Source organism: Asterias amurensis, chromosome 12 (genome assembly GCF_032118995.1).
Source record: "Asterias amurensis chromosome 12, ASM3211899v1".
NCBI classification, from domain to species: Eukaryota; Metazoa; Echinodermata; class Asteroidea; order Forcipulatida; family Asteriidae; genus Asterias; species Asterias amurensis.
In genome coordinates, this window is record NC_092659.1 from 6,930,881 (window position 1) to 6,958,742 (window position 27,862).

Sequence of the window (27,862 nt, forward strand, 5' to 3'; positions counted from 1 at the left end):
CTCTAGCCCGGTCATTGGTGGGTTCCAGTATTGTTTCTTGTTAGTGCATAAAATTAAAATTTATTGCACCTTTGTCACTTTAAAATTGTTGATACTTTATTTGGGAGAGTTAGGCCAACCATGGTTTCAAGAGACATTTGCATGAAAATTTGATGTGACAATAATATCAATTCTTCAACTATCAGGGCGTGTGCACACATGCACTAGTGAAAATAGAGGCGACAACGGCTTTGTTGATACTTTGTTTTGGAGGGTTTCAAGAGATGCACATTTAAGGTGAAAGTAGACAACTTTCACTCAGGGCTTATGTGTAAACAGGTGCAAAAACGGCAACTTTTACTTTATGCAAATTATGCATATTTCCCCTGCTTAGTTTGTGCTACTTGTTTGATATGTTGTTTTTGAGGGTTTAAATAGACTTTTTCCAGGTCAAACAATTGTTTTGCTTTTACTAGACTAATACAGTAAATGAAGCGTTTAAGAAACATTAATTTAACTTTAACGAAGTAGTATGTGGCTATATAAAACAGCGTTTTTTTATGCTATTCATTTGAACCTGAGAAGCGCTTCTCATAATATACAGGGCAAAAAATGAGCTGAAAGCAGAACAAATCGCATAACAATTTTCTGTCAAGTAGAAATGAGCAGAATACCAGTCACAAATTGTATACGTGACATAGTATTTTGGCTGGTAACCTTATCATAGTGAGCAAAATTGTATGGCAATTGTTTAAAAAAAATCCGTAACATTTACAACGCGTCACCACCTGGTAGCTAGGGGTGCCAGAAGAGCAGTAAATGTCACGGTGTAAGTTTTGCAAACTACCCCTTCAAGGCACAATTTACAAAACTTCCACCTTGAATTTTACTGCACTTCTTGGCACCCTAGCTGCCAGGTAAAGCACCGTAAATTTTACGGAATTTTGGTTACAAATCTACCCAGCTCTTTGAACTTGGGCCCAGATTGTATATTTTTTTCATTTTTCATTGGGATTATTCCTCCTGTATGGAGCTTTTAAAGGGATATGCGTAAAAAAAAAGACTTTGCGTGTAAATCTACGTGTAAACGAAAATAATCTGCGTGCGAACGAAAAAAAATCTGCATGCGAACGAAAAAAATCTGCGTACGAACGAACAAAATCCCGCGAGGAGAACCGTCATACCGGTAGAAACTTTGCACATGACGTCACACGCCCAAAACTGTATTTATTCACTTAGTTCAAAGAAGAGTTATCATTTTGTGGAGTCGCATGCAGCACACGTGTCCATTTTTGACATCACTGTCGGTCCATAATAGGTGGGTACATGCGCTCCAGGCCTCTTATAATACTCCAGTACTGTTAAATATGATTGCACAAAGTGATGCAATCGTAATTTCCAGAGGAACGGTTGTCATGGTTTTTGTAACGAAGTTCCACCCACTCGTCGCTGATCACCGTTCTCGCTCTGTGAAAATCGTCACTAAAAACAGTGCAACACGGAGATGATTAAACTGCGTCTCGGTTTGGGTGCTCTTAGGCTACTAGCGGATGTGTTTTATGGTTGGAAAGTTGTTTTACCAAGTCTCCCTCGAAATTATTGGTGTGTTTTTTCCATTTACCTCGAGAACAAATTCATGTAATATATTTGAGTCAATACTGTGGTTCTTTACAAGAGCGGGCCATGTTTGTAGACAAAGTAAAAGGAACACCAGTACACAAATTTCGAAGTTTGTTTGTTGAGTGGAGAAGTCTTGAAACATCTTGCGACCATCGTTTATCTCACAACCTACGCTTTTAGAGCCCCAAAAGGCGCCAAATAATCCGAAGGCAGTGTGAATCTTTAAGCGTTGTACTGTGATGATTAGACAGTCCCATTGTCAGCTTTAAGGCCATAGCTTGGAGAGAGATTGAGCACAGAGGATTGGGATAGTTCGTAGCTTGTCCGCTGCCTTGAACACTCGGACACAAGTTGTGTCCATCGACACTTCATCAGTATTTCTGTACGGTGTTCCTGCTGACTTTTAACAAACAAGAAGGAACCGATCAAAACTTTCAGACAACAACATGGCAGAGGCTATCCTCATCCTACGCATCATCAAGACCATTGTAGGGTTGCTTGGGATGCTCGGAAACGGCCTGGTGTGCGTTGTCATCTACAGGAACAGCTTCATGCACACACTGACCAACGCGCTCATCGCCAACCAGGCTGCCCTGGACTGTCTGGGCTCCTTGATGCTCATACTCACCAGTAACATCGTGGTGATCAGCCCGCTCCCTGACACCACTTGGTACCACTTCCTCTGCCACATGTGGCTCTCCAATCTCTGGCTCTGGGTTTTCTTCACCTCATCCACCGTGAACCTGATGTCTTTGACTTTTGAAAGGTACATTGCCATCGTCTATCCCTTCCACTACCACAGCCTGTACACGACCAAGTTTGTGAAGGGCACACTGGTCGTGATTTGGTTGTCCGGTCTCGCCCTCGACGGGGCGTATACGGCAGCAATAAACACCTTCGAAGACGGGCAGTGTTTTTACAACTCCTCGGTTGCATCCCAAACGGTCGGTATCGTCTTCATCCTTGTGAAGTTCTTCATACCCGCAGTCGTCATGCTGTTTGTGTACACGCATATCACCGTAGAGCTCAAACGAAGCGCCAGGCGAGTGGGAGGTGTTGCCGTACCAACCGTATCTGCGTCCGGGACCTCAACGGCTAACAACAACATCGAGAACCAGGAACAGTCCCTACTCCGTGCCCGCCGAAACACCTTCAAGACGCTCTTCATGGTCTTCATCACCTTTCTGGTCTGTTGGACTCCGAACCAGGTCATCTTCTTAATGTTTAACTTCGGCTGGACCCTGGATTTCAACGGAGCCATCTACATCATTTCTGTGTCCATGGTAGCTTTCAACTCGTGCGCGAATCCTTTTATTTATGCCTTCAAGTACAAGCAATTCAGGCGAGGATTCCTTGTGATGATTGGCAAGACTGGACGGGCAGATCAGCATCACTCAACGACTGGTACTACACGCAGTACTACTGTAGCCTGAGCTGAACCAAAATAGGAACAACACCTGAAAATCCTATGGAGGAAACTGTGCAGCACAGGGCCCCATTTCATAAAGCTGTTATTAACCGGTAAGCAATGTTTTGTGCTTAGTGTAGCAGTATAAGAGTGAGCAAGCATAAACGTATTTCACTATGCTTTCTCTAGTTCTAGCAGAACGTTTCTAGGCTTGCGTGCACGTTAACTATGGACTTGCTTTATAATACGTCACTCGTGCGCTAACCGCGGGTAAGCCAGCGTTTAACCTTGATTATAAAAATTCTGCCAAGGGACGCTCCGGTAGCACAAAACGCCCGCTCACATGCTTACATGAAATTGGGCCATGGGCCCAATTTTCATAAAAAGCCTGTAAGCACAAACCGTTTCACTAAGCATGAAATTTTTTCCTTGATAAAACAGTATTACCAACCAAATTTCCACGTGATTTTCAGGATAAGCAAGCAACCGCTGAATAACCAGTAAACAAGCAATGTGCAACAAATGGGAAATTTCGTTGGTGTTCCTGTTTTTTATCAAATAAGAAATTTCATGCTCAGCAATTTGTTTGTGCGTACAGGCTTTCTGAAATTGGGCCCTGATCTCAAGTCGATACTGCAGCAAAGCTTTTGACAAAAATTGGTTCATAGGAATAATGCTATCTTATTAATAGATGGATCACACATTATCGCCATCGACCGCCATATTAGCTTGATGATGAATAATGGAAAAAACTCAAATTCAAGTCTATACGCGCAGCGCACAACTCTCAGCCAATGATAGCCTTCACTCATGCACATCATCAAAGATGGTGATCAATGACGTCATGTGCAATCCATCTATAATACACGAGAGAGTGAGTGAAATTTGTATCTTTGGATGGCGGGGGAGTGCAATTCAAAAAGAGGTTTGTGGATATACCACAAAACACTATTTATCATGGTTAGACTGCATGACTTGCAATCACAAGGTTGTAGGTTCGATTCACACAAGCTAAACGCTGATTCCACAATGATTAGAATAAATATTGACGTCTATGAGTTACTGAATCTCAACTTCTTTTGTGATAATATTTACAAAACATAGACGTTAAACAGCGGCTACAGGATAATCTCAATATTTTAACTATTACCCTTTTTGACCAAACAGACATCGTAGATACCTATTTATAACCATTTTTACGCTAAAAATTTGCACTTTGTATAAATAATTCAAGTCAAAAATGCACCAGTGGCGATTTTCCCCTAATTGGATTTGAACACAGTTCTCCAGCTTTGGCAAACTAAGGGGGCTATTTTCCACATCAAATAGCCGCCAATGACATCACGATTCCTTTGTCGCGCGGGTTTGTTTGACCTCACGTTTTTTCAGAATTTTGGCTTTTGAATTTTTTTCAGAGTGTTTCGGGGAAAAGACATTTTTACCATGTTTTAACGTGAGGTACGAGACTCGTTATAGTTTTATTATGTTTCCTATGGACTGCATCTATAACAAAAATTGAACAACTTTATATTTCTGAGCATTCTGTCGCCGCTGTTTAAACCATTGTTTGTATGAGAGAGATTGGCTGTTGCCAGGTTGGTGTTTACATATCCCCTTGTGTGAGTTTTAAAGTCTCCCATTCATTTTTGGTGTCGCGCCATACATGATACGTGTATATATTTATTCAAGAACAAAATAACATTAAAGGCAGTGGACACTATTGGTAATTACTCAAAATAATTATTAGCATAAAACCTTTCTTGGTGACAAGTAATAGGGAGAGGTTGATGGTATAAAACATTGTGAGAAACGGCACCCTCTGAAGTGCCATTATAGTTTCCGAGAAAGAAGTCATTTTCGACGAATTTGTTTTCGAGACCTCAGATTTAGAACTTGAGGTCTCGAAATCAACCATCTAAACGCACACACCTTCGTGTGACAAGGGTGTTTTTTCCTTTCATTCATATCTCGCAAGTTCGATGACCGATTGAGCTCAAATTTTCACAGGTTTGTTATTGTATGTGTATGTTGAGATACACCAACTATGAAGGCTAGTCTTTGACAATTACCAATAGTGTCCACTGTCTTTAATCACAAATTGTACCACATTGTAATATTTTCAGCCACCATTGATGTTTTCTGATAACGATTTGGAAAGGGGAGGGTAGGCGGATCTAAACAAATCAAGAGTTATATTATATTTATTGCGAGTATTGAATCGTACTTAATTGCCGTTTAGTTTTGTTGTTGTTTCATGCGTGTGAAAGCAACTGTTTTAATTTGTTGTATATAATGTTAACGTAATAATGTTTTGTTCACCCCCAAAAGTAACTGAAAGGCACCGTAGTTGGTAATTACTCAAACTAATTGTTAACAGAAAAGCTGACTTGGTGTAACGAGTAATTATAGGGGGTGTTGATAGTATACAACACTGTGAGAAACGGCTCCTTCTGGTTTTACTGGTTCATTTTGCAGGAAGTATGCACCGCATGCCGTCAACCATTTATAGATTTCCCGCAGGGGTAAAAATTAGGATGCTTTTTTTTGCGCCTTGTTCAAACTAAATTATATGGTGGTACATTGCATCGGTTCAAATGGACTTAGAGACATAGTTAAAGCCACAGCAACCGACTTCACAAAACGCTAGGTCCGGGATTAATCCTATCGTAGGATGGATTCAATGCGTCCTATTGTCTTCAGAATACCGAACTTAACTCGTCCATAATAGTCTAGGCGGATTTCTGGAAAAAGTGACTGATTGAGGCATTTTTGGGTAAAAGTGTGGAACCAGACTTTTTAACACATTTTTGGTGTGCTGAATCCGAAAGAAATGGTTCCCAAGCGAATTTTTGAGTTTTTGACCATCTAATTTGCATAATTATATGTTTGACCTTTTTGAACCATTTTAAGCAAACCCCTGTAACCAGGCAAGCAAAAATGACGAGCGATGAGTCTGTACCTAGATGTTAAAGGTCACAGAATAGGATTGAAACATTTCCAAAGTAATAAGTGGTAATTAATAATCATAAATATGCAAATTAGTGCCGCCATTACAGACAAATCATTTGTCTTCATTATCTCGGTAACTAGGAAAGCAAAGATGACAATTGAAGTGCTATACCCATGTTTTGAAGGTCTCATAAAACGATTACACATTTTATGAAGTTATTATTAGTGGTAAGTAATTTTAACAAAATATATGCAAATTAGTGGCAGCCATAGCAGAAAAATGAGATTTCTCCAATATCTCTGAATCTAGGCAAATAACCATGATAAAGAAATGTTTTTACCTATGTTCTGAGGGTCAGGCAATGTATGTAGTGTGTTCATTGGCAAGCCAGATGCTTATGCAAATGAGTTGGTATAGCTACACGTGCTTATTTATGCAAATCAGCTAGTCTGACTACCAATACATTTCATCATTCATCACTTTTTGCTCAATCGATGCATCCCTACAATAGAGTTTTGCAAAACATTTAAATCTCTGATGCAGTTTTTGCTCAATCGATGCATCCCTACAATAGAGTTTTGTAAAACATTTAAATCTCTGATGCAGTTTAAGCACATTCGATGCATCCCTACAATAGAGTTTTGCAAAACATTTAAATCTCTGATGCAGTTTTTGCTCAATCGATGCATCCCTACAATAGAGTTTTTGCTAAACATTTAAATCTCTGATGCAGTTTTTGCTCAATCGATGCATCCTTACAATAGAGTTTTTGCAAAACATTTGCATCTCTGATGCAGTTTTAGCAACGACAGTAAAGACAAACCCAGGAGAACTATCTTCATCTAAACAGACTCCTACTGCTTGGTTTGATGCGCCAAACCCTGTTTTAAACTGATTGGCAGAAGTGTAATAGGCAATTTTAAATGGTGCCGAAAAACCAGATCATTCCGAGCAGGTTAGGCTCGTCAGCTATAGTAGACAGGCCACCTAGGAGAAGAAAATCTCTGATCACACTTCCGGGTAGGTAGAACTCGTAAGCCTAGATTGCTACCTAGGAGAAGGACCATTCTGACCACCATCCTGGGCAGGTAGAACTCCTAAGCCTAGATTGGTAGTCTACCTAGGATAAGGACCTCTCTGATCACCATTCCGGGTAGGTAGAACTCCTCAGCCTAGATTGGTAGTATACCTAGGAGAAGGACCTCTCTGACTGCAAACTCCGGTTTGCAGGTAGCGCTCATCTAGTGCGGACGAGGGCAGCAACCAGGGTAGTCCTGAGAGGAGTGGTGTCCCCTCCCCCAGGTCGTATTATAGCCTTTAAAGGAAGCTAATGGTAAATGTCATGGCAAAGCATTTACTTCAAGTCCCGAGAGTGGACAGGATCGATGCTGCGGACAGGTGTGCTGGCCAGGTCTTGGCCTGACAGAATGGCATTGCCCAAATCCCTAAAAGTTACCTGCTGGAAAATACTTTGTGTTCATGCCAGAAGCATGGGTTTCAATGCACAGCAATGTGTGCATTTCAGCAACGGATTGGTGATGAAACTCGCTGTATGGCTACATGTTCCTAGGCAACAGCAGTTCATTCTATACCCAACTTAATATGAGGGACTGGTGAGTGACACCAATTGCTATTTCGGCCTGTATTAGCATCAAGTAGTATTTCGGTGTAAAGTTAAGGGGTCTTAACATTAAGCATTCATTCATGAATTGTTATGAAATTCATTGGTAGTCATATACTAGCTGATTTGCATAAATAAGCATTTTAAGCTACTTTACTCGCTCGTTTGCATAAAAAGCATCTTGCTTATTGTTCGTAATGAACTAGGTTGGAAAACTCTTGAAGAAAGAAGAGCCGTTCATATAAATACCATGGTTTTTAAGTGTTTATCAGGCACTGTTCCAAGTTATCTTAGCAGTGTTTTTGTTCCAGTCAGTGAATTACACCGTCACCAAACTAGGAATAGCACTGTTGGTAATGTGACCCTCCTGCCCCCTAGAACAGAAAGTGGGAGAAGAACGTTTAATTTTAGGGGTGCCCAGGCATGGAACAACTTGCCGCATAATCTGAAATCTCTACAGCCAAAAGAACTCAATCAATTTTTAACTCAACTCAAACAGCTCAGTTTATCCCATTCTTACTGACTTTCTTAATCCCAATTTTACTGGCTTTTGTCATTACTCCATTGAGATTCATCTGTTTGTTTGTTTTTTGTATTTGGTTGTGTGTTTTTAATGGATGTGTATTTTTCCCCCTTTAAATTTCTTCGTCCTATTTAAAATCGTTTTTTATTTTTAGTTTCAAAATGTATGTGCATGCTTGGATCTAGTGCTTTTTTAAATGAATGTGCAATGTTTTTCTGTGTAAATTTGTAATATTTTTATCTTAAGTTCACTTCTGTAGTTTGTTATTAGCTGGGATCCATGGGAGATCAGTGAGTTTTTCTTACTGAATGGATTTCCCAGGATAAACAAGAAATAAATAAATAAATAAATAAATATCATTGATCACATTGGTTCAGCCTCAGAACATAGGAAAAACACTTCGTCTGTCATGTTTGCTTGCCTAGCTACAGAGATATTGAAGAGAAATCATGTTTTTGTAATGGCGGCCACTAATTTGCATGTTCATGGGTATTAATTAGCACTAATTACTTCTGAAATTTTTTAATCCTACTCTGTGACCTTCAACATCTAGGTACTGACGCATCACTTGTCATTTTTGATTGTCATGTTACAGAGATTTGCTTAAAATGGTTCAAAAAGGTCAAAAATATGACTATGCAAATTAGATGGTCAAAAACTCAAAATTTCGCTTGGGAACCATTTATTTCGGAATCAGCACGCCTGAAATGTATTAAAGAGTCTTGTTTCCTGCTTTTACCCCAAAATGCCTCAATCACCTTAATTAGACCTATTTTTCAGAAATCCGCCTAGACTACAAGTCCTAAAGACTGATCCTAAGTTTAGGAAGAGTTTGGTGAAATCGTCGGCTTGACACTATTGGTAACTGGTTCTCATAAAACTTACTTGCTAACGAGCAATGGAGGACTGTTGATCAAAAAATCGTGAGAAACGGCTCCCTCTGATGTAACGTAGTTTTTGAGAAAGAGGTAATGTTTACATTCAAATATTAAAACACTACAGGACTGAAGCCCTGTTTGATACGCATCGATGAAAACACACAAAATTTGTTGAGTCAATATTTTTTTTACAGATTTGTTATTTCTTTATTCATGTTGGGATACACCAATTGAGAATACCGGTCTTTGGCAATTCTCAAAGGTGTCCATCGTGCCTTTAACGTGTAATGATTGCATGCTGAAGCATGTTACTTGTTTACGCTTTTCACCTGTGCGGTCATCCTGTTGATTTTCCACCGGGTAAAAGTAATGTAATGATTGTTTTTGTGCGCCTAGTTCAAATTATAGTGTGGTACATGTACTTTAAATTGCATCGGTTCACTTATATAGAATTATAAATCAGATTATAAACATGTTATAAACTAGAGATAACGATAGTCGCAAACACTTTTCAAGTGTGATCATCAACCAAACACAATGCCTTGGATCGGTCGAGTTGGTCTTTGAAAAGCGCTTATAACCGTTTGTTATAAAATCCATATGGTTAGAAAGATGTTGTAAACATAGAATACAATGATCTACAAAAAAAAAATGCCTCGAAGTTTGTTTTTACTTTACGAACTTACACAGTCGGCCATTCATGGGAGTCAACAATTTGACAAACATAAATGGCCAACCGTGTTAGTTTACAGGTAAGGAAAACCGTGCACTTTCGAGGCGTGTTTGTGTGGATCATTGTGTTCTACTTTTAGCCTACAACATATTTCTACCCATTATTCATTTTATTAAAAACGTTTACAAACGCTTTTCAAAGACCAACTAGACCGATCCAAGGCAACGTGTTCCTTTAATATTCGGATAGACCGATCGGGGTAACCGATCTTTCTCACATGCTGCCCCATGCCTATGACAGGGTGCACTTAATTGCCCGCACTAGTAAAATCACCCGTTTCTTAAAAGAAAAAAAAAATAAAATCAATCAGATAATTTGCGTAATAAATGGTTTGATTTGTTTAAACCCTTCGATATTTTCTTAGATATGTTAATTGTATTTCTATACCAAATGTTCTAGATTTATTCTCAGCTTAGGCTTACGTTTTAATTTTGGTTTGTTGTACCGTGTGTCTCAAATAAAATACACTTTTGAAACGGCTGCCGAAAAAAAAAAGATTCTTGGTGAAAAGGTTTGTATATGGATATGGACTCAACTTTCATATGACACCAAAAAGTCCGAAAAAGAAATGGGTCTGAAAAATAGGTTGCGCAGAAATAAGCCTTGTAAGATAAGTCCTTTGTAACTTACAAAATTCAATCCGAGATGTCGCCTACTTCAGGTCAATGGGTCACCTGAAGAATATAACCAGCATCTGTGACATATTCCCTTTTTCAACAAACCGTATTTTGAATAAGTCAATTATTCACTCCCCACCTTGTTATTAAGTAAGTCAATGAGATGTCTAACTAACCCTACACTAACTGAAATGTGGGGTGACAGTTTTTATTCAAAGTCACAGATGTAAAAAGTAACATCCCCCATCCTGACTCACACGAACACGCCACTGAGTCGACCAGGGAAAGTGACAATGTACAAGAAAAAAAAAATGAAATTCCTGCTCACTCATGCATAACAAATTATTGGTTTAATAAACCCCCAAAAATCACTCGGCAAACCAAAACTGACCGCAGTCGATCATGACTTTATCATATCACCCTCAATTTTGTAAGCTCCAGGACTTTACCTGTCAAATAGTATAAGGCTAATTCCTGCGCAGCCTAAAATTTCCCAAGCATGATTTTGTTTGGACTTTTTGGTCGCCGGCAACTTTTCCTGTAGTCGTCGATACTATAGTGCAGTTTCCACGTCTATCACACTATAAACTCGTCTATTTTCTGCTCGTCTTTCAGGATTCAATTTTCATTTAGTTATTAAATATTTTAGGATCAGCGTTCTAAACATCGTTATGTCATGCTATCATATCAGGGCATTGTGTGTTTTAATCGTTCAGAAAAAGAAAAAAAAATCTAATTCACATAAAGAGTTAAACGCCAGTCGCGACGATTTGTCCATGCGGTGTTTTCGTGTCCAAAACGGAACTTTTGTTTCACCCATTTTATCAAGTTGTCTAGAGTTCAATTATAATTTATTGTTTACCACACAAATTATACCACGGATGCATAGTTCATATTCATTACATCATCGTTGTTTTCTCTTATGTATTCCACTGAATAACGTGTAGTTTATTTAGCCAGACGCAAAAACAAGATGCACTAGCGCCAAAAAGGTGTGGTGCAACAGAGGACAAGTGTCCATCTCCTACCACCGCCTGTTCATCCATCATGAAATAAAATTGTATCTAATTTAAAGACAATGGACACTATTGGTAATTGTCAAAGACCAGTCTACTCACTTGGTGTATCTCAACATATGCATAAAATAACAAACCTGTACGAAAATTTGAGATCAATTGGTCGTCAAAGTTGCGAGATAATATTGAAAGAAAAAAACACCTTTGTCACACGAAGTTGTGTGCTTTCTGATGCTTGATTTCGATACCTCAAATTCTAAACTTGAGGTCTCAAATTCGTGGAAAATTACTTCTTTCTCGAAAACTACGTCGCTTTAGAGGGAGCCGTTTCTCACAATGTTTTATACACCAACCTCTCCCCATTACTCGTAATCAAGAAAGGTTTCATGATGATAATTATTTTGAGTAATTACCAATAGTGTCCACTGCCTTTTAAAAGTGGGTGACACTGAGGCTTGGCCTTGGTACAATCACATGCAAAGTACTTTATACATTATACCATTATTCCTCCATGATTATACATAACAGAGTTAGAGGGGTAAAAAGAAATAGAAATCGGACTTACATGAGATTTTGAGAGCGATGCAGGGAACGGAATAGCTTGGGCCGGAGAGACGATTCAATGTTAAACTCAAACACGGAAAGAAAACGGGCTCTTCGACACGAACATTGAATTGTAACCACCGCCCCTCTTTTTTCTCTTTCTTCACCTATGGATGTTTTATACCACTTTTACACATTCCAAAATTGGGGGTACACTTGGATTGAATACCACGCAGTTAACAAAAGAACCACTCAAAGGGGAGAAAGTATGTCAAACATGCAAACTAACCATGTCAATCTTATACGAGTCTCTCTGCATGTTACAACAGCAAATTTGACACTAAAATAAAACTAAAACAAATATTTAGATATGGGATTTGGAATACTCCAAAAGGACACTTGCTGTGAAATGAAATGGTGGAAGCTCATGACCTTTTGACTTTGGGAATATTGAATTAACTTGTAGTGTTAGAGGAACATTACGGAATTGGTCAGGAGAAAAACAAACTCGTCTAATATCACAGATTGAATAAATAATACTTACATTGGTCCAATGACGTTAGGAAACATCCCTTGAAATGACCCCAGACAGTTTCTATTCACCTATTGGTGGAGAGCGCGTCACGTGGGGTGTTTAAACGGTTGATAATGATCAGTGTTTATAACCGGCTGGCTATCGCGTGTCAGGCGCGCAAGATTATCACGCAGAACGCAATTCATAGCTATTAGTAACAGCGCGTAATCTTCTTCTAAGCGCGCCCGCGTAATCTATTTCTAAGCGCGCGCGCGTACACACAACCCACGCGCAACAGACTCTTCACAAACTTTTTGAACAATATTTCAAACCTCGAATTTTCAACTGTCAAAGTGTCTATAATTGTATTTTTTATCTCCTGCATGGACATAAATTCACTCCGGATTTCGACAATATCTATGACAAAAATCGACCCCATTGCAATGACAATTTTCGCACTGTTAGTATAAAATTAACACGTTTCATAATTCCTTCCTATTCCTCCAGAGTTGAAAAGGACGTTGATTCGAATCCCACCCAAGTAACATATCTGAGGATTTTGTTCGAAGAGCTCGGGCAAGCACTGGGTAATATAATAACAGTGCTAATTTAACATCAAAGCCTGTTTTTGTTCATGGCATGGTGTTTGGTCCTTGTAACAAAGGAGGGGCACTTGAAGTGATGACGAGTCTGAGTGCTAACAATGTCGACACGATCACTCTGCGATCTTTCCTTGTTCTGCCTACTTAAGGACAAATCTTTTCCTTCTACACTGGTGAGATTTATGTGCTCATTTTTATTAACTTATAAAGACCAAGGACAAGCACAAAAAAAGTGCAATAAAAGATGTCCATAAACACATGGGTTTTCTAAAGACCGGGGTTTTCTCAAGAAGGAAGTTTGTGTACAAAGTCTATTGGAAACCGTTAAAGGAACACGTTGCCTTGGATCGGACGAGTTGGTCAAAACAACAGCGTTTGTAACCGTTTTTTATAAAATGCATATGGTTGGAAAGGTGTTTTAAAAGTAGAATACAATGTTCCACACAAGTTTGCCTCGAAATTGCGTGGTTTTCCTTCTACTGTGCGAACTAACATGGTCGGCCATTTATGGGAGTCAAAATTTTGACCCCCATAAATGGCCGACGTGTTTAGTCGACGAGGTAAAAGGAAAACCACGCAATTTCGAGGCATGTTTGTGTGGATTATTGTATTCTACTTTTACAACAGCTTTCTACTCATATGCATTTTATAAAAAACGGTTACAAAGGCTTTTCAAAGACCAACTCGACCGATCCAAGGCAACGTGTTCCTTTAAGTGCATGTAAGAACAAAAGAGGGCTACAGGATACATTTTGAGAATACGTGTAAGGTCGCGTGTGTATCGGGCCCCCTTTCAAATGTCGCGCCATTGCCGTGTCAAATTCAAACAATCAGATGTTGTTTATAATCCGATTTTTTTTTTCTTTCTTTTTTTAATTTGCCTCTGCATGGTTTTATACGTGTGCCCCTTCCGCAGCAGGGGCACGACGTATGAAGCCACCTTTGGAATTCGGCGCGACAGAGGCACTTAACTCACGTGGCATTGACAATGCTCAGTCTTCGATGAAACCCTCACCCATGGAAGACTGTGGCCCTTGACGAAATAACTGGAATTGACTTTGAATTCGGCTTAGGCTGTTGGCCCCGCCGGTTGTTTTGACAATTGCACGTGCTTTTATTATACATGGCCAGGTCTTCAGACGAGAGAACGGAGCCTCAAGCCGAATCCAAAGCCGCCGCCGTCAACGTGGTGTTTCAATGCCCTGCTTTATGTGGACGTCTATTTTTCGCAGGTCAACATTTCGTGTCTAATGCTTATACCCAACAGTATTGTGACATGTTAGCTATCTACCTCCTTAGTGTGATTGGTGTCTCAGTGCCTACAAAGCAAAACGGGTCTTACAAAATGTTCCTGACCACGAAAATGTATTGTCCAGGGCCGACATAATTGTATATGTTTAAAGAAAAACAAGGATGTGTCGTGGAACTTTGGGTATGTGATTAAAGGCAGGGGACACTATTGGTCAAAATAACATAAAACCTTAGTTTGGTAACGAGTAATTGAGAGCTGTTGATAGTATAAAACATTGGAAGAAGCGGCACCCTCTGAAGAAACGTAGTTTTCGAGAGAGAAGTAATTTTCCACGAATTTATAGTTTCAAGACCTCAGAATTAGATTTTGAGGTCTCGAAATCATCTGAAAATACAGAACTTCGTGTGAGAAGGGTGTTTTTTTCATTATTATCTCACAAATTCGACGACCGATTGAGCTCAAATTTTCACAGGTTTTAATATGTTATGCACATGTTGTAAAACATGTTTATCGAGTGAGAAGACTATAGTGTCCAATGTCTTTAAGCACAATTGAATGACTGACACTAAGTTGGTCTCAAACAGGTGCCTCGTTTTGTAGGGTTCAACTGCATTGACAAGAATGGGATAACCTTGTTATAAAATCATCATGAGACACTACTTTAAAGTTTCCCTCTCACCAACGCCAACCATCCCCCATCCCAGCCGATTTGGCCGTAGACTTGACTCAAGTCCCAATCTTTGCCATCGTCTAAGAACATTGTTTTGTGAAGCTCTATATTCCCGCGGGCCCCGACCTGTTCCGCGCACGATCGTTGCTGCAATAACTACATTTTGACCACATACGAAAAAGGGACTTGAATCAAGTCTAATTTTGGCCACAGATTCGAGTTTTCTTCACACTTTCCACCAACTTTGGACCTACGGCATGATTTCAGGCAAGGTGAACAAAATTAGTGTTTTTGCGCTTAAAGGAACACGTTGTCTTGGATCGGACGAGTTGGTCTATAAAAAGCGTTTGAAACCGTTTGTTATGAAATGTATATGGTTAGAAAGATGTTTTAAAAGTAGAATATAATGATCCACACAAGTATCTCTCAAAATTGCACGGTTTTCTTTTTACGTCGCGAACTATCACGGTCGGCCATTTATGGGGGTCAAAATTTTGACTCCCATAAATGGCCGACCGTGTTTTTGGACGAGGTAAAACGAAAACCACGCAATTTCGAGGCATATTTGTGTAGATCATTGTATTCTACTTTTACATCATCTTTCTAACCATGTGCATTTTATAATAAACGGTCAAAAAACGCTTTTCAAAGACCAACTCGACCGATCCAAGGCAACGTGTTCCTTTAATAAACAATGCGACACGTTAAATGTCGGTTACTAATTTCATTTACCAGCAGTTTCGGGTCGGTAACCTTGACTCAAATTTTTATTTGAATCACGAAGGCATGTTCCATATAGTGTGGAAACTCAAACGCGTTAGGTGGACTGAATATTATATCAAATCAAATTTAGAAAATAAAATTCCAGAGTGGCAAAATTTCGTAAGATTTCATTTTGCTTACACTTCACATCATAGGCCTATCGCCAGCAAAACAAACTCGCATAAGATAAAGGGATTTCACACAAACGATGATTTTTGTCTAGGCTAGTTTGAGTTTAACTGACTCGACCCTCAATTAAATGGTTTTATTCCGACAAATCTGTCGATACTAAATTTTCCGCGGGTACCTACCGTGGAAATGTCACAAAGGCGTAACAACCTTAGCAAAAAAAAAAAAAATCTAATATTTTAATATTTCTTTAGAAAAGACTTTACTCGGGTGAAGCATTTTAATTAATTGGCATCTGAAAACACACACATTTTGTGCAACAAGGGTGTTTTTTATTTATTTATTTTCTTGCAACTTCGATGAACAGCTGAGCCCAAATGTTTACAGGTTCGTTATTTATGCATTATGTTGGGATGCACCAAGTGAGATTACTGGTCGTCGACAAAAATTATGTGTCCATGTACCTTTCATTCCGACCACTGAATTTCCAATCAATCAGAAGAATGAATCTTCACTCTTTCTTTACCGACTGCCGTAAGATAACAATCTTGCCGGTCTGACAACAGCTTGAACGAGAGTGAGAATTGCAGTACATAAACGAGTGGCATTTTAAACTTCTATCCTTGGGCTACCGATTCGGAACGTTACAATGAACATCCCCCTGTCCATTTTCCCCTGGCAATAAACCCTGCCCCCTCCCTACCCCCAATTCTCACCCACAACTGCGCAACGAGATATGGCCGGGATTGTAGATCGACAATGGAAGAGAGGAGAGCGAGCATTTGAAGGAGGGCAAGGCCTGGGGGGGGGGGGGGGGGGGCAACGAGATATGGCCGGGATTGTAGATCGACAATGGAAGACTTGCAGAACGTTTGGTGGCAGCACACGTTCCAGGTAAAACCTATCGTTCTCGGTAATAATATGCACATGCTCAGAAATACATAAACAACGGAAATTTACCCGGTAAGTCTGCTGCCACTATAAGCGCCTCAAAGTCTCCCATTTATTATTCCATCTTTAGACAAAATTGGACTGACGATTGTGCAATCTATTGGCGGAAGACTAAACTCACCAAATCTAACAGATTGAACATTGAATTTTACAATTTCTACCCTAAATTAATTAAACACATTAAATTGTATTGCTTGTGTGACAACCGGCAAAAGTTGTGTATTCTTTCTGCAGGCACTTATCCGCCCACGGGCGTTGGCGATATATCACCTCCCCCCCCCCAAAAAAAAAAAAAAGAAAAGAAAGAAAAAAAAAAAAAATAGAAAAAACGCTATTCAATTTTAAAAGGAAATTTCCAAAGGTTACTTTTATTCTTGTAAAGGCCCGAGGGTCGATTTCACAAAGAGTTAGGACTAGTCCTACCTAGGGGATACACAACTTCCATGGATAGTCCTAAGTTAGGAAGAGTAACTGGTCCTAACTCGAGGTAATACTAGTCCTAACTCTTTGTGAAATCCACCCCTGGACACTATAGTGCACAATTGTTACAATTTGGACGATTATAGGATACTAGAAAACGTACACCAAAATGATGTACACTGCAAAAACAGAATTTAGTGTTGTTTTAACACCATTATCTTTTAAACTTTGATTATCTCGATCTTCAATCAGTAAAACACATCACCCATGTTGGCGATTTCAACATCCCAGTTTTGTTCAATGTAGTCTTCACGCCCGAATGTCTGATGTGTAATTTTTACCTGCAGGGTTTTCTTTATTAGACCCTGTACAAACACAGTTATCCACTGCAAGGTCCTATGTTGTTCAAATTGTATGTGATCACAGCCTGTAAACATCTCCACATGGTGATAACGAAAATGTCAAGTGCATCCTCCGTAAAAGTTAGTCCAAATCGTAGTACCGGGTGAGTAAATCGCACCCCCCCCCCCAAAGAAAAAAAACAAAACAAAACAAAACAAACAAACAAACATTGAACGAGAGCCATGCATGGTGTTCCACAAACCAATTAAAGGCACACGTTGCTTTTGGATCGGTCGAGTTGGTCTTTGACAAACGCTTGCAACCGTTTGTTATAGAATGCAAATGGTTGGAAAGATGTTCAACAATTTGAATCCCATTAACATGAACGACCGAGTTAGTCGACGAGGTAAAAGAAAAACCACGCTATTTCGAGTGGCACTTTTTGTGTGGATCATTATGTTCTACTTTTTTAAAATATCTTTCGAATAATATGCATTTTATAATAAACGGTTCCAAACGCTTTCCAAAGACCAACTCGACCGATCCAAGGCACTGTGTTCCTTTAAATATTGATATAAATATCGAGGTCCTTATAATAGCGCATGAAATCTAACATACACAGCTCATATCGTAGCACTTATGCTCATAATGCAAATGTTATGAATACATGAAAAGAATGAAAAGAAAGAAAAAAAACTGTATTAGGCTGTTGGTCATATGGACCAAAATATACAAACTTTTCTTTACCATTAATAATATTACCACTAATACTGTTATTATATCTTTTATCATTTGTGTCTATTAGAATCTGCTTTGAGATTGAGTGCATATTATTATAAACTGCCCATTTTAGCACTACCCCGAAGACATATTGCAAATTATAAACTTTACTTCTTGAAACCTATTTCATAAAGCATGTAAGCACAGCAACTTGCTTACCACGGAATAGCTGCTTAATGGAAACAGGATACCAGCCATAATTACATTAAACTTACAGTGTTGAGACTGGTGTCGCACTCAATTTTTGCATAGGAAAAATTTGCAAGCAGAATTTTCTGCTTGACAGAGTATGGGCCCTGGTTGGTGCCATTTTTTAATATTCGCTTGATCTCTGTGCATTTTCGCATACAATTTATAACATTTTTTTAACATATGGCAGTCTAGGTACTCCACTACAGGGGGTTATACCTCCAATGGATAGTGCCTCCATTTGTCCTTAACTATTAGTATTACATTTTCCTTTACCATATTTTAGTTTTACTGTTTTTATTTATTTCAAGATGTGCAAATGGAAATAAACCAAACATGCCTGTCCCCTTTTAATTTTTTTTTAAAGGAATATATAGGGGTGCTTTCAGCATAAATTACTTACAGTTTTTTTTGAGGAGATATTGGTTGTTTTTAGCAAGAATTATTTATAGGATTAATTTGTTAAGCCGTTTTCCCCCCCTTTTTTTTTTTTTTTTTTTTTAACTTATTTTGGTTAGTTTGTTTACATGCACTATGGATTGTCATGTTTTCCCTCTTAAGGCCGCCCTTAATTTTGGCCAACCAAAATTGGCAAATCTTGCGGTTGAGCGTTTCAAAAGACAGAAACCGTCTTGCCAAAACTGACGTTTGGTGCACCACTACAAAACAATCCTTGCTTTGGAGAAAACCGAAGCTAAGGGATTGCAATTCTTTTTTATAAACTGCTTTTTCTGAGACTCCTTACTATTCAAACCAACTATTTCAATGCCAAAGTAAAGCCGACTTTTTCTTCATAAAAAAATGTCACTGTGTCTTCAATCCTGTAACTGTTTTTTTTTATTATTTATGAATTATCCATTCATAACAAACAGGCACTTAATCAAATGTTAAAATTAACATCTGGGATAAAGAACTATTATTTTGGTTTTATCCTCACGTGCAAGCATTGTATACTCAGTACTTTCCCGAGTTCTGTAAAAACAAATCACAGGCATATGACTCAGCTGGGATTCTCACCCATGACCTTGGCAATTCTCATCAACTAAACAACTGAGATTGGCCAGTAACTAGAGGCACCTCTTGAGAAAGTTAGGAAAAGTTAAGAAAAGTGCACTGACAACAAAACAATGCATAGATGCTTGGTGAAAACGCTAAGGTCTAACAAATACGTCACCTTTCGGGAAAGTGTCGCATCGTGTTAGTTCACTTCGTAGAAACGCAAAAATAGTCAATCTGGTGATGAGTTGTTTAATGAATAATCTGTAAATAATACCAGCAGCCGATTTCACAAAACGCTGGGATTGATAGGTTCAATAAGTCCTGAACGTCTATGGTCACGGAACAAACTCGTCCTAAAATTGTTATCCTGAGTTAGGAAGAGTTTGGTGAAATCGACGGCAGTATAACTAAATCAAATTGCAAATTTTGTTTAACCCAAACGTCAGTTTATGGTGCGACCGATAGATCATCTACCCTGCATTATATTACGATCGTGTGTTTTTGTGGTTGTTTACATGCGGCGAATTGTGTACATATCTGCGCGGCCGTCTTGTAAAATCAATGATATATCCATTTTCTCGACTAGTTCCCATCTGCCTTTCTGTATGTTGTCGTTGATGGCGTCCTGCATGTCATGGATGATGTCTTTATGTTCTTGGGTGTCTCCTTCGACCAGTGTCCAGCTCAGAGTGAAAACCATTAAGCCCCCTACAAGTATAGAGCATGTACAAAATTATGACTTAAGAAGAGACTATAAAAAAATAGTAAACTTGCGGGTACAACCATGTGTTACACATGGTTGTACCCGCAAGTTTACTATTTATTTATAGTTTCTTCTCATGTCTTAACACCATGCAAAGCTTCAAACACTACTCAAAATTATGACTGTTTTACCGCACATGAAATGTTCACCACGCAAACTGAACATGTAATACCAAGTCAGGTTCGAGTTTACACCGTTTGTGTATATTTTAATAACAGTAATAAAAACTAATTCTTATTCAGCGAAATATTTATAATACGCTATCAATAAGCTTTGCACAAGTGTCTTGACATTGCATTGAATAAAATACCGGGACATGACTCTCAAAAGGTGCAACCATCAATACGCGACGTCACGCGAAAGGGGGACCTTCGGGACGCTTGGTGGCAGCAGACCATACCAGGTAAAATTCATTGTTCTCGGTATTGTGCGCATTGCACAAAAAGGAAACGGACTATAGTTTTCCTTTCAGCTTCCGGTTTAATGTACACCGAGATGAATTAGAGAACATATACATGGCTATAGCCCACCTTGTTGAGCTGTTAATGGCTCCGCTTTTAACATCGGTCTCATCACTGGAGGCCGATAGTAAAAGCGGAGCCATTAAAAGCTCAATAAGGTGGGCTAACATGGCTACACCATGATAAAGGTCCAATAAAACAATCCCATGTTATCCTACCTTTGACCTCTTTAAGCGGGCGCCCTCTCCAGTGACGCCAAGAACAATGTTCCACCAAAAAAATTACCAATGGCACGTAGCCTACCTTTTTTGACTATTCTGTTCCATTCAGGGAAGACATCGCATGAAAGATGACCTATCGATAGAGCACCCACGCAGATCAATCCTTCATAGTAACCTTCAATATAAAATAAGTGCAGTGGTTAGACTAACTAAAGCACTGGATACTACTTTCGGTAATAACCTCAAAATAATTGGTAGCCTAAAAAACTATATATATATAGTTACGAGCAATGGAGAGTTGTTTATATTTTAGTATAAACCAATGTGAGAAACGGCTCCCTCTGAAGTAATTTAAGAAAGAGGTAAAGTTTTACTGGAATAATAACACACTTCAGCTGACGCGTGTATGCATCTGAAAACACACAAGGTAATGCAACAAAGGTAATTTTTCTTCGATGACCAAGTGAGCCCGAATTTTCACAGGTCTGTTATTTTAGGCACATGTTGGGATACACCAAGAATACTGGTCTTTGGTAAACACCAAACGTGTCCAGGGGTGGATTTCACAAAGAGTTAGAACTAGTCTTATCTCGAGTTAGGACCAGTTAATCGTCCTAACTTAGGACTAACCATGCAATTTGTATATCTCCTAGGACTAGTCCTAAGTTAGGACTAGTCCTAACTCTTTGTGAAATCGACCCCAGTGCCTTTAGTCATACAATGCTACGAACCATTCCTGAGCAGGTGTCAAAAATGGTAAGCATGTTTATCTTTTAAATATTATGATTAGTTCCAACACTTTGTGTTTAAACTCTAACAATATTTAATTACCGTGCAGTATTTACGGTGCCAAAATCCGCCCAAAAAGAAGAGTACACAATTAGAAATACGATTGTACGCATTTTTTTTTTCGTATAGCATACCATCTTCAACGTTTTTAATCTTGTTGCTGCCAAGATGATCACAGATGAGTCTCTCGTAGACTCCTCTCGAGGCGCTGATGTCCAAACTTTTCTGTGAAAAGTCTACAGCGTCGATTCGCTTGAAACCGAGTCTAGCCAACTATGAGAAACATAATGAAAAGATACAAGAACGACGTTGGATAAAACAACGAGTCACGACGCGATGATTCAGTTTTTTGATAACTTAGTCTTTATTTCAAGAAATTGGGAAGATTGGAAAGCAACGTGATGGTGCTTGTCAGCAATACTGAACCGGGGCCCAGTTTTATAGAGCTGTTCAGCAAAAAATGCCGCTTCAACAAATTTCTTTGCTTATCAAATTAAGTGGGGCACCTGTCATAACAGTGTCAACTTAATGTACTTTCGGCTGGTAACCTTGTATTTTAAGCGATTCTTTTTTGTGCTTATCAAACGTTTGTGCTTACAGGCTTAAAGGGAAGGTACATGTTTTTTAATTACTCAAAACAAATATTATTAACTTCAAAACTGACTTCGTTGGTAACGAGCATTGGAGAGCTGTTGATACCCTGTCGACTCCCTCTGTAGTAACTTAGTTTTTGAGAAAGAGGTAATTTCTCACTAAAATAATAAAATACTTCTATCTAGAAGTCTTTTATTGTCATCTGAAAGCAAACAACTTCGTGTGACAAGGGTGTTTTTTCCTTTCATTATATTATCTCGCAACTTCAACGACCAATATTGAGCTCAAATTTTCACAGGTTCGTTATTTTATGCAGTTGAGAAGACTGTTCTTTGACAATTACCAATAGTGTCCTGGGTCGATTTCACAAAATAGCTAGGACTCGTCTTATCTAAAGTTAGGACGAGTAACTCGTCCTAACTAAGGATTAATCTTTATGTCTGCATGCTACAGTGCAGGGTTGGCACTCTTCCTAAGTCCTAAGATTAGTCTTAAGTTAGGAAGAGTTTTTGTGAAATCGACGGCAGTGTCTTTAAGGAAGAGAACATGTCAAAGGTTACATTTCCTGATACCTACCCAAATTTAGAAATAAGGTAATGAATGCAAAACTTTGGTTCAACCGCTTTTAGTTTCTATAGATGTTTCTGTCGTTTGGTCAATAAAATATACTCTTGGTCAATATTTGTTTGTAGTTGTATAAGGAGCAGAGAGTTATAATACCTGTACGCCTACTCGCCCCGTTCCTGCTGCACAGTCGACGATGCGGGCGCTCCTATTGGCGAGGAATTTTCCAAGAGTGTCTGCGCATGCCATCGGTCCATTGTAGTTTGCATTGTCGTAGACCTGGGAGGGAAGAACAGAAACAATAGTTGATTGACAAAGACAAGTTAAAGTATCGTAACGATTCAATAAATAATACTGGATGTGGTGGATGTTGATGAAGGTCTGCAGAGGAAGGGTGTGGTAGAGACTATGGCTCAATATAAATCATAAGTATACACTGTTGTGACTGGTGCCCGACTAAATTGCTGGTACCCAACACGCAGTGCTGCTTAAATGGCAGTGGACACTATTGGTAATTACTCAAAATAATAATTAGCATAAAACCTTACTTTGTAAACGAGTAATGTGGAACTGTTGATAACATAAAACATTGTGAGAAACGGCTCCCTCTGAAGTAACGTAGTTTACGAGAAAGAAGTAATTTTCCACGAATTTGATTTCGAGACCTCAGATTAAGAATTCATTTTGAGGTCTCGAATCGAGCATCTGAAAGCACACAACTTCGTGTGACAATGGTGTTTGTTTTCTTTCATTATTATCTCGCAACTTGGACGACCGATTGAGCTCAAATTTTCACAAGTTTGTTATTTTATGTATATGTTGAGATACACCAAGTGAGAAGAGTGGTCGTTGACAATTACCGAGGGTCTTTAACAACTCGATGAAATTAGTTCCCGTTCTTTGACAAAAGTAAAAAAAAAAAAAAAAAATTGGCATTTTACAAAGTTCGGGTTAGAGACTTTCTTTTACTGTTGATAACTTGGGAAAATGATTGCATCACAGAACTGAAGTCTACCCGATGCCAATACTTTAGTTGCGTACAGGGCTCAATTTTAAAAAGCCTATATACAACAACTTGCTAAGCACATCAAATTATCGCTTACCAGAAGTTGAGACTGGTGCAACCTCACTCAGTATTTGTGCTCATTAAATAAACTTTTTCAAGCAGTTTGTTCTGCTCAACAGTTTTTATGGATTTTGACCTTGTTATCAGAGGGATTGTTTTCTTTTCGGAACTCGAGGTTACGCTGATATGTGGCATCAAAATCTGAACAAAGTCCTGTTGTTGTTGTTATTGTGTTCCAGTTATGGGATATTGTACCTCGCACTGCACACTGCGGTGTAATAATTAGAACCGAGGATTAGCTTAAAGGCAGTGGACAAGTTTGGTAATAATTGTCAGAGACCAGCCTATTCACATTTGGTAAATCTCAACATTATGCATACATTGACAAACTTTGGAACATTTGGACTCAATTGGTCATCCAAGTTGCAAGAAAATAATGCAATAAAAACCCCTCCTTACTGAATTACTTTGCGTGCTTTCAGATGCCCCCCAAAAAGCTCCAGGCATGAAGTCTTTTTTTTTGGGGGGAGTGACAAATCACCCTTTTCTCAGGAACTACGTTACTTCAGAGGGAGCCCTTTCTCGCAATGTTTTTTTTTTTTTTTTTCCTATATTAGCAGCTCCCCGTTGCTCGTTACCAATTAAGTTTTAATGCTGACCATAATTTTTAGTAATTACCAATAGTGTTCAGTGCCTTTAACCACAATATATCGTCCATGAAAAACAAACTAGTGAAATCCGGGTAGCACCGGTTGTCATTTTATCATCGGTCTGAGTGGGGTTGTTAAACAAATACTTCTACTAATATTAATAACAACTACACTGAAATGTCATCACACTATTGATTTTTTTTTCTAAAGCCACTGTACACGTTTGGTAATAATATTGTCAAATACCAGTGTTCTCACTTGGTGTATCCCAACATAACCATAACATAACAAGACTGAAAATTTGGCTCAATTGGTCATCGAAGTTGCGAGAAACTGATGAAACAAAAAAAACACCCTTATTGGACTAATTTGTGTGCTTTCAGATAGGAATGAAAGACTTCTAGCTAGAAGTCTAAAATTATTTTAGTGACAAAATTACCTCTTTCTAAAAAACTACGTTAATTCAAAGGGAGCCGTTCCCACAATGTTCTTTACTATCGACAGCTCTCCAATTTGAGTAATTACCAAACGTGTACCTTCCCTTTAATCAGGAAACTAGAAATGAGTTATGGTTTGTAGGGTGCTCTTGTGTACAAGTTCCTAGATTGATTGGCCACGGCACCTTGTCAGCATTACATGGGGTAAAATATTAGATAACCCCACGTACCTTGCAGGAAAATACATACAGGTGGATGGGGTAGGGAGGGGACAGTGGGCAGGGGCGGGATAAAAGAATTGTCCCTCAAATAGCTCCCTCTTTGTTGTGTCCTCGCCCTGCTTCCCTTCTACTCCCCATTAAAATACCTGTGGTCGATTTCACAAAGAGTTAGGACTAGTCCTAACTTAGGACTAGTCCTAGGAGATATACAAATTGCATGGATCGTCCTAAGTTAGGACGAGTAACTGGTCCTAACTCGAGATAAGACTAGTCCTAACTCTTTGTGAAATCCACCCCAGGTAACGCCACTGCCTATTCTGTACCATTATAGTGTGCACTATTGGTAATTACTCAAAATAATTACTAGCATAAAACCTTGCTTGGTAACGAGTAATGGAGAGAGGTTGATATTATAAGAAATTGTGGGAAACGGTGAGCTCTCTCTGAAGTGACGTAGTTTTTGAGAAAGAAATACTTTTCTATGAATTTGATTTCGAGACCTCAGATTTAGAATTTGAGGTCTCGAAATCAAGCATCTGAAAGCACACAACTTCATGTGACAAGGGTGTATCTTCTTTCATTATTATCTCGCAACTTCGACAACCGATTGAGCTCAATTTTTCACAGGGTTGTTATTTCATGTATATGTTGAGATACACCAAGAAGTGAGGTCTTTGACAATATTACCGATAGTGTCCAGTGTCTTTAAATGCACTGAACACATTTGGTAATTGTCAATGACTATTATTCCCACTTGGTGTATATCTCAACATACTGAACAAAATAACAACCCTAATGATAGTTTGGGCTCAATAGATATTGGTCATCGAGGTTGCAAGAGAATAATGACAGAAGAACGATCCTTTTGCTGCACAAATTTCTTGTGCTTTTTAACAGGAAGGCTTCAGGCCTGAAGTCTTTTTCAGATTCAAATATTATTTTGGTGAGAAGTTACCTCTTTCTCAAGAACTACGATACTTCAAAGAAAGTCGTTTCTCACAATGTTTGCTAATTTTGAGTAGCATTTCACAAAAACATCTTAATGCGCTTAACATTAGTGCGCTGGTCATTGGGCCTAAACATTCCTTTAATCTTTGTCAGCTTTCTTGGAGTATACAACCCTGATGAGCTGCCATGGTGCTGCTTTTTTTGCATACACAATATCAACCTCTACCCTCGCAGGTACCATAAATGATAGCATATTGCCAAAGGACACAAGTGCCATTACAGGGATTCGAACCCACATTATGATGCTTTAACCATGCACACCCAGCACTTGAATTCGATATTCTTAACCACTCGGTTATGTTACCTAGCTGTGCCTTTAAAGGCACTTGACACATTTGGGAATTGTCAAAGACCAGTACTCTCATTTGGTGTGTCCCAACTTGTACATAAACTAACAAACCTGTGCAATTTTTGGCTCAATTGGTCATCGAAATTGCAAGAGAAAAAATGAAACAAAGGGCACCCTTGTTGGTTGCATTACATTGTAACTTCGTGCGCTTTCAGCAGAGATGCATACTAAAAGGCTTCAGCTGAAGTTGTTTTTGTTTGAGTGGGAAATTACTTCGTTCTCAAAAAGTACGTAATACATGGAGCCGTTTCTCACAATGTTTTTTTTTTTTTTTTTTACTACCAATCAAAGATTATAGGGCGCCGGAAGCTGCTCTGTACTCTCAATTACTCATTACCAAGTAGGTTTTTATGCTAACAAATTCTTTGAGTATTTTACCAACAGTGCAATGCCTTTAAACAATGAAGATTTTAGGATAATGCTTTGGCAGAATTGTAAACAATAGATGGTTAAAGGCACTGGTAATTACTCAAAATAATTATTATCATAAAACTTAACCTGATAACGAGTACCGGTAGCTGTTGTTTGTATAAAACAGTGTAACGTAGTTTTCGAGAAAGAAGTAATTTTTCACGAATTTGATTTCGAGACCTCAGAACTAGAGGTCTCGAAATCAAGCAGCTGAAAGCACACACCTTCGTGTGACAAGGGTGTTTTTGTTTCTTTCATTATTATCTCACAACTTCGTTGACCGATTGAGCTCAAATCTTACTGGTTTGTTATTGTATAATGCATAATTATGTGTGATACACCAAGTAAAAAGACTGGTCTTTGACAATTACCAAGTGCCCTGTGTCTTTAAGATAGTGGAACTTTGTCAGCAAGCGCTGCTGGCAACAGCACCCACGAGTTTCCAAAAGTTATAAAAACAAATTATCCTACCTTGTCGTATTGATCAGCCCAGTTATCGTAGAATTCTTTCACGGCGCTCGAAGAGTTCTTTCTGGTCGACAGTTTGTGAATCAACTTCAACTGAGTCTCCGCATCTTGAATATCGGTATCCATGGTGATATAAAATACTGAGAAGAAGAAGAAAAAACAGAAGCACAATAGTTCACCTGGAAACCACGGGTATAGGTTCTACAAATCTGCAATGTCTCCGCAGATGCTTTTTGTGTAATTCATTCACCTTGCTCAAAATTGACACAGTGATAACACCAATTTATTTGCGATCTAAACTTTTAGATAAATATTGGACGTTAAAGGTACTGGACACTTTTTTTAATTACTCAAAATGATTA

General features: G+C 38.8%; 2 protein-coding genes across 2 annotated transcripts in view; one reads left to right on the plus strand and one right to left on the minus strand.

The window, feature by feature from the left end:
- The first annotated feature begins 2,045 nt into the window (after positions 1-2,045).
- On the plus strand, positions 2,046-3,032 carry LOC139945391 (beta-1 adrenergic receptor-like). Its single transcript, XM_071942738.1, has one exon. The coding sequence runs from the start codon at positions 2,046-2,048 to the stop codon at positions 3,030-3,032; it is 987 nt and encodes a 328-aa protein (XP_071798839.1).
- Positions 3,033-17,116: 14,084 nt separating this feature from the next.
- The window catches only part of LOC139945392 (uncharacterized), a 35,741-nt gene continuing 24,995 nt past the window's right edge, over positions 17,117-27,862 (minus strand). The window contains exons 8-12 of the mRNA XM_071942739.1: positions 27,504-27,640; positions 23,047-23,169; positions 21,867-22,005; positions 21,026-21,118; positions 17,117-20,206 (exon numbers count right to left, since the gene is read on the minus strand). Coding sequence (XP_071798840.1) covers positions 20,010-20,206; positions 21,026-21,118; positions 21,867-22,005; positions 23,047-23,169; positions 27,504-27,640 — 689 coding nt within the window. The 3' untranslated portion in view covers positions 17,117-20,009. The remainder of the gene's footprint in view (positions 20,207-21,025; positions 21,119-21,866; positions 22,006-23,046; positions 23,170-27,503; positions 27,641-27,862) is intronic.

Bases quoted from the DNA above. Each gene is read 5' to 3' on its own strand.
- LOC139945391 (XM_071942738.1), top strand. From the start codon at position 2,046: ATGGCAGAGGCTATCCTCATCCTACGCATCATCAAGACCATTGTAGGG.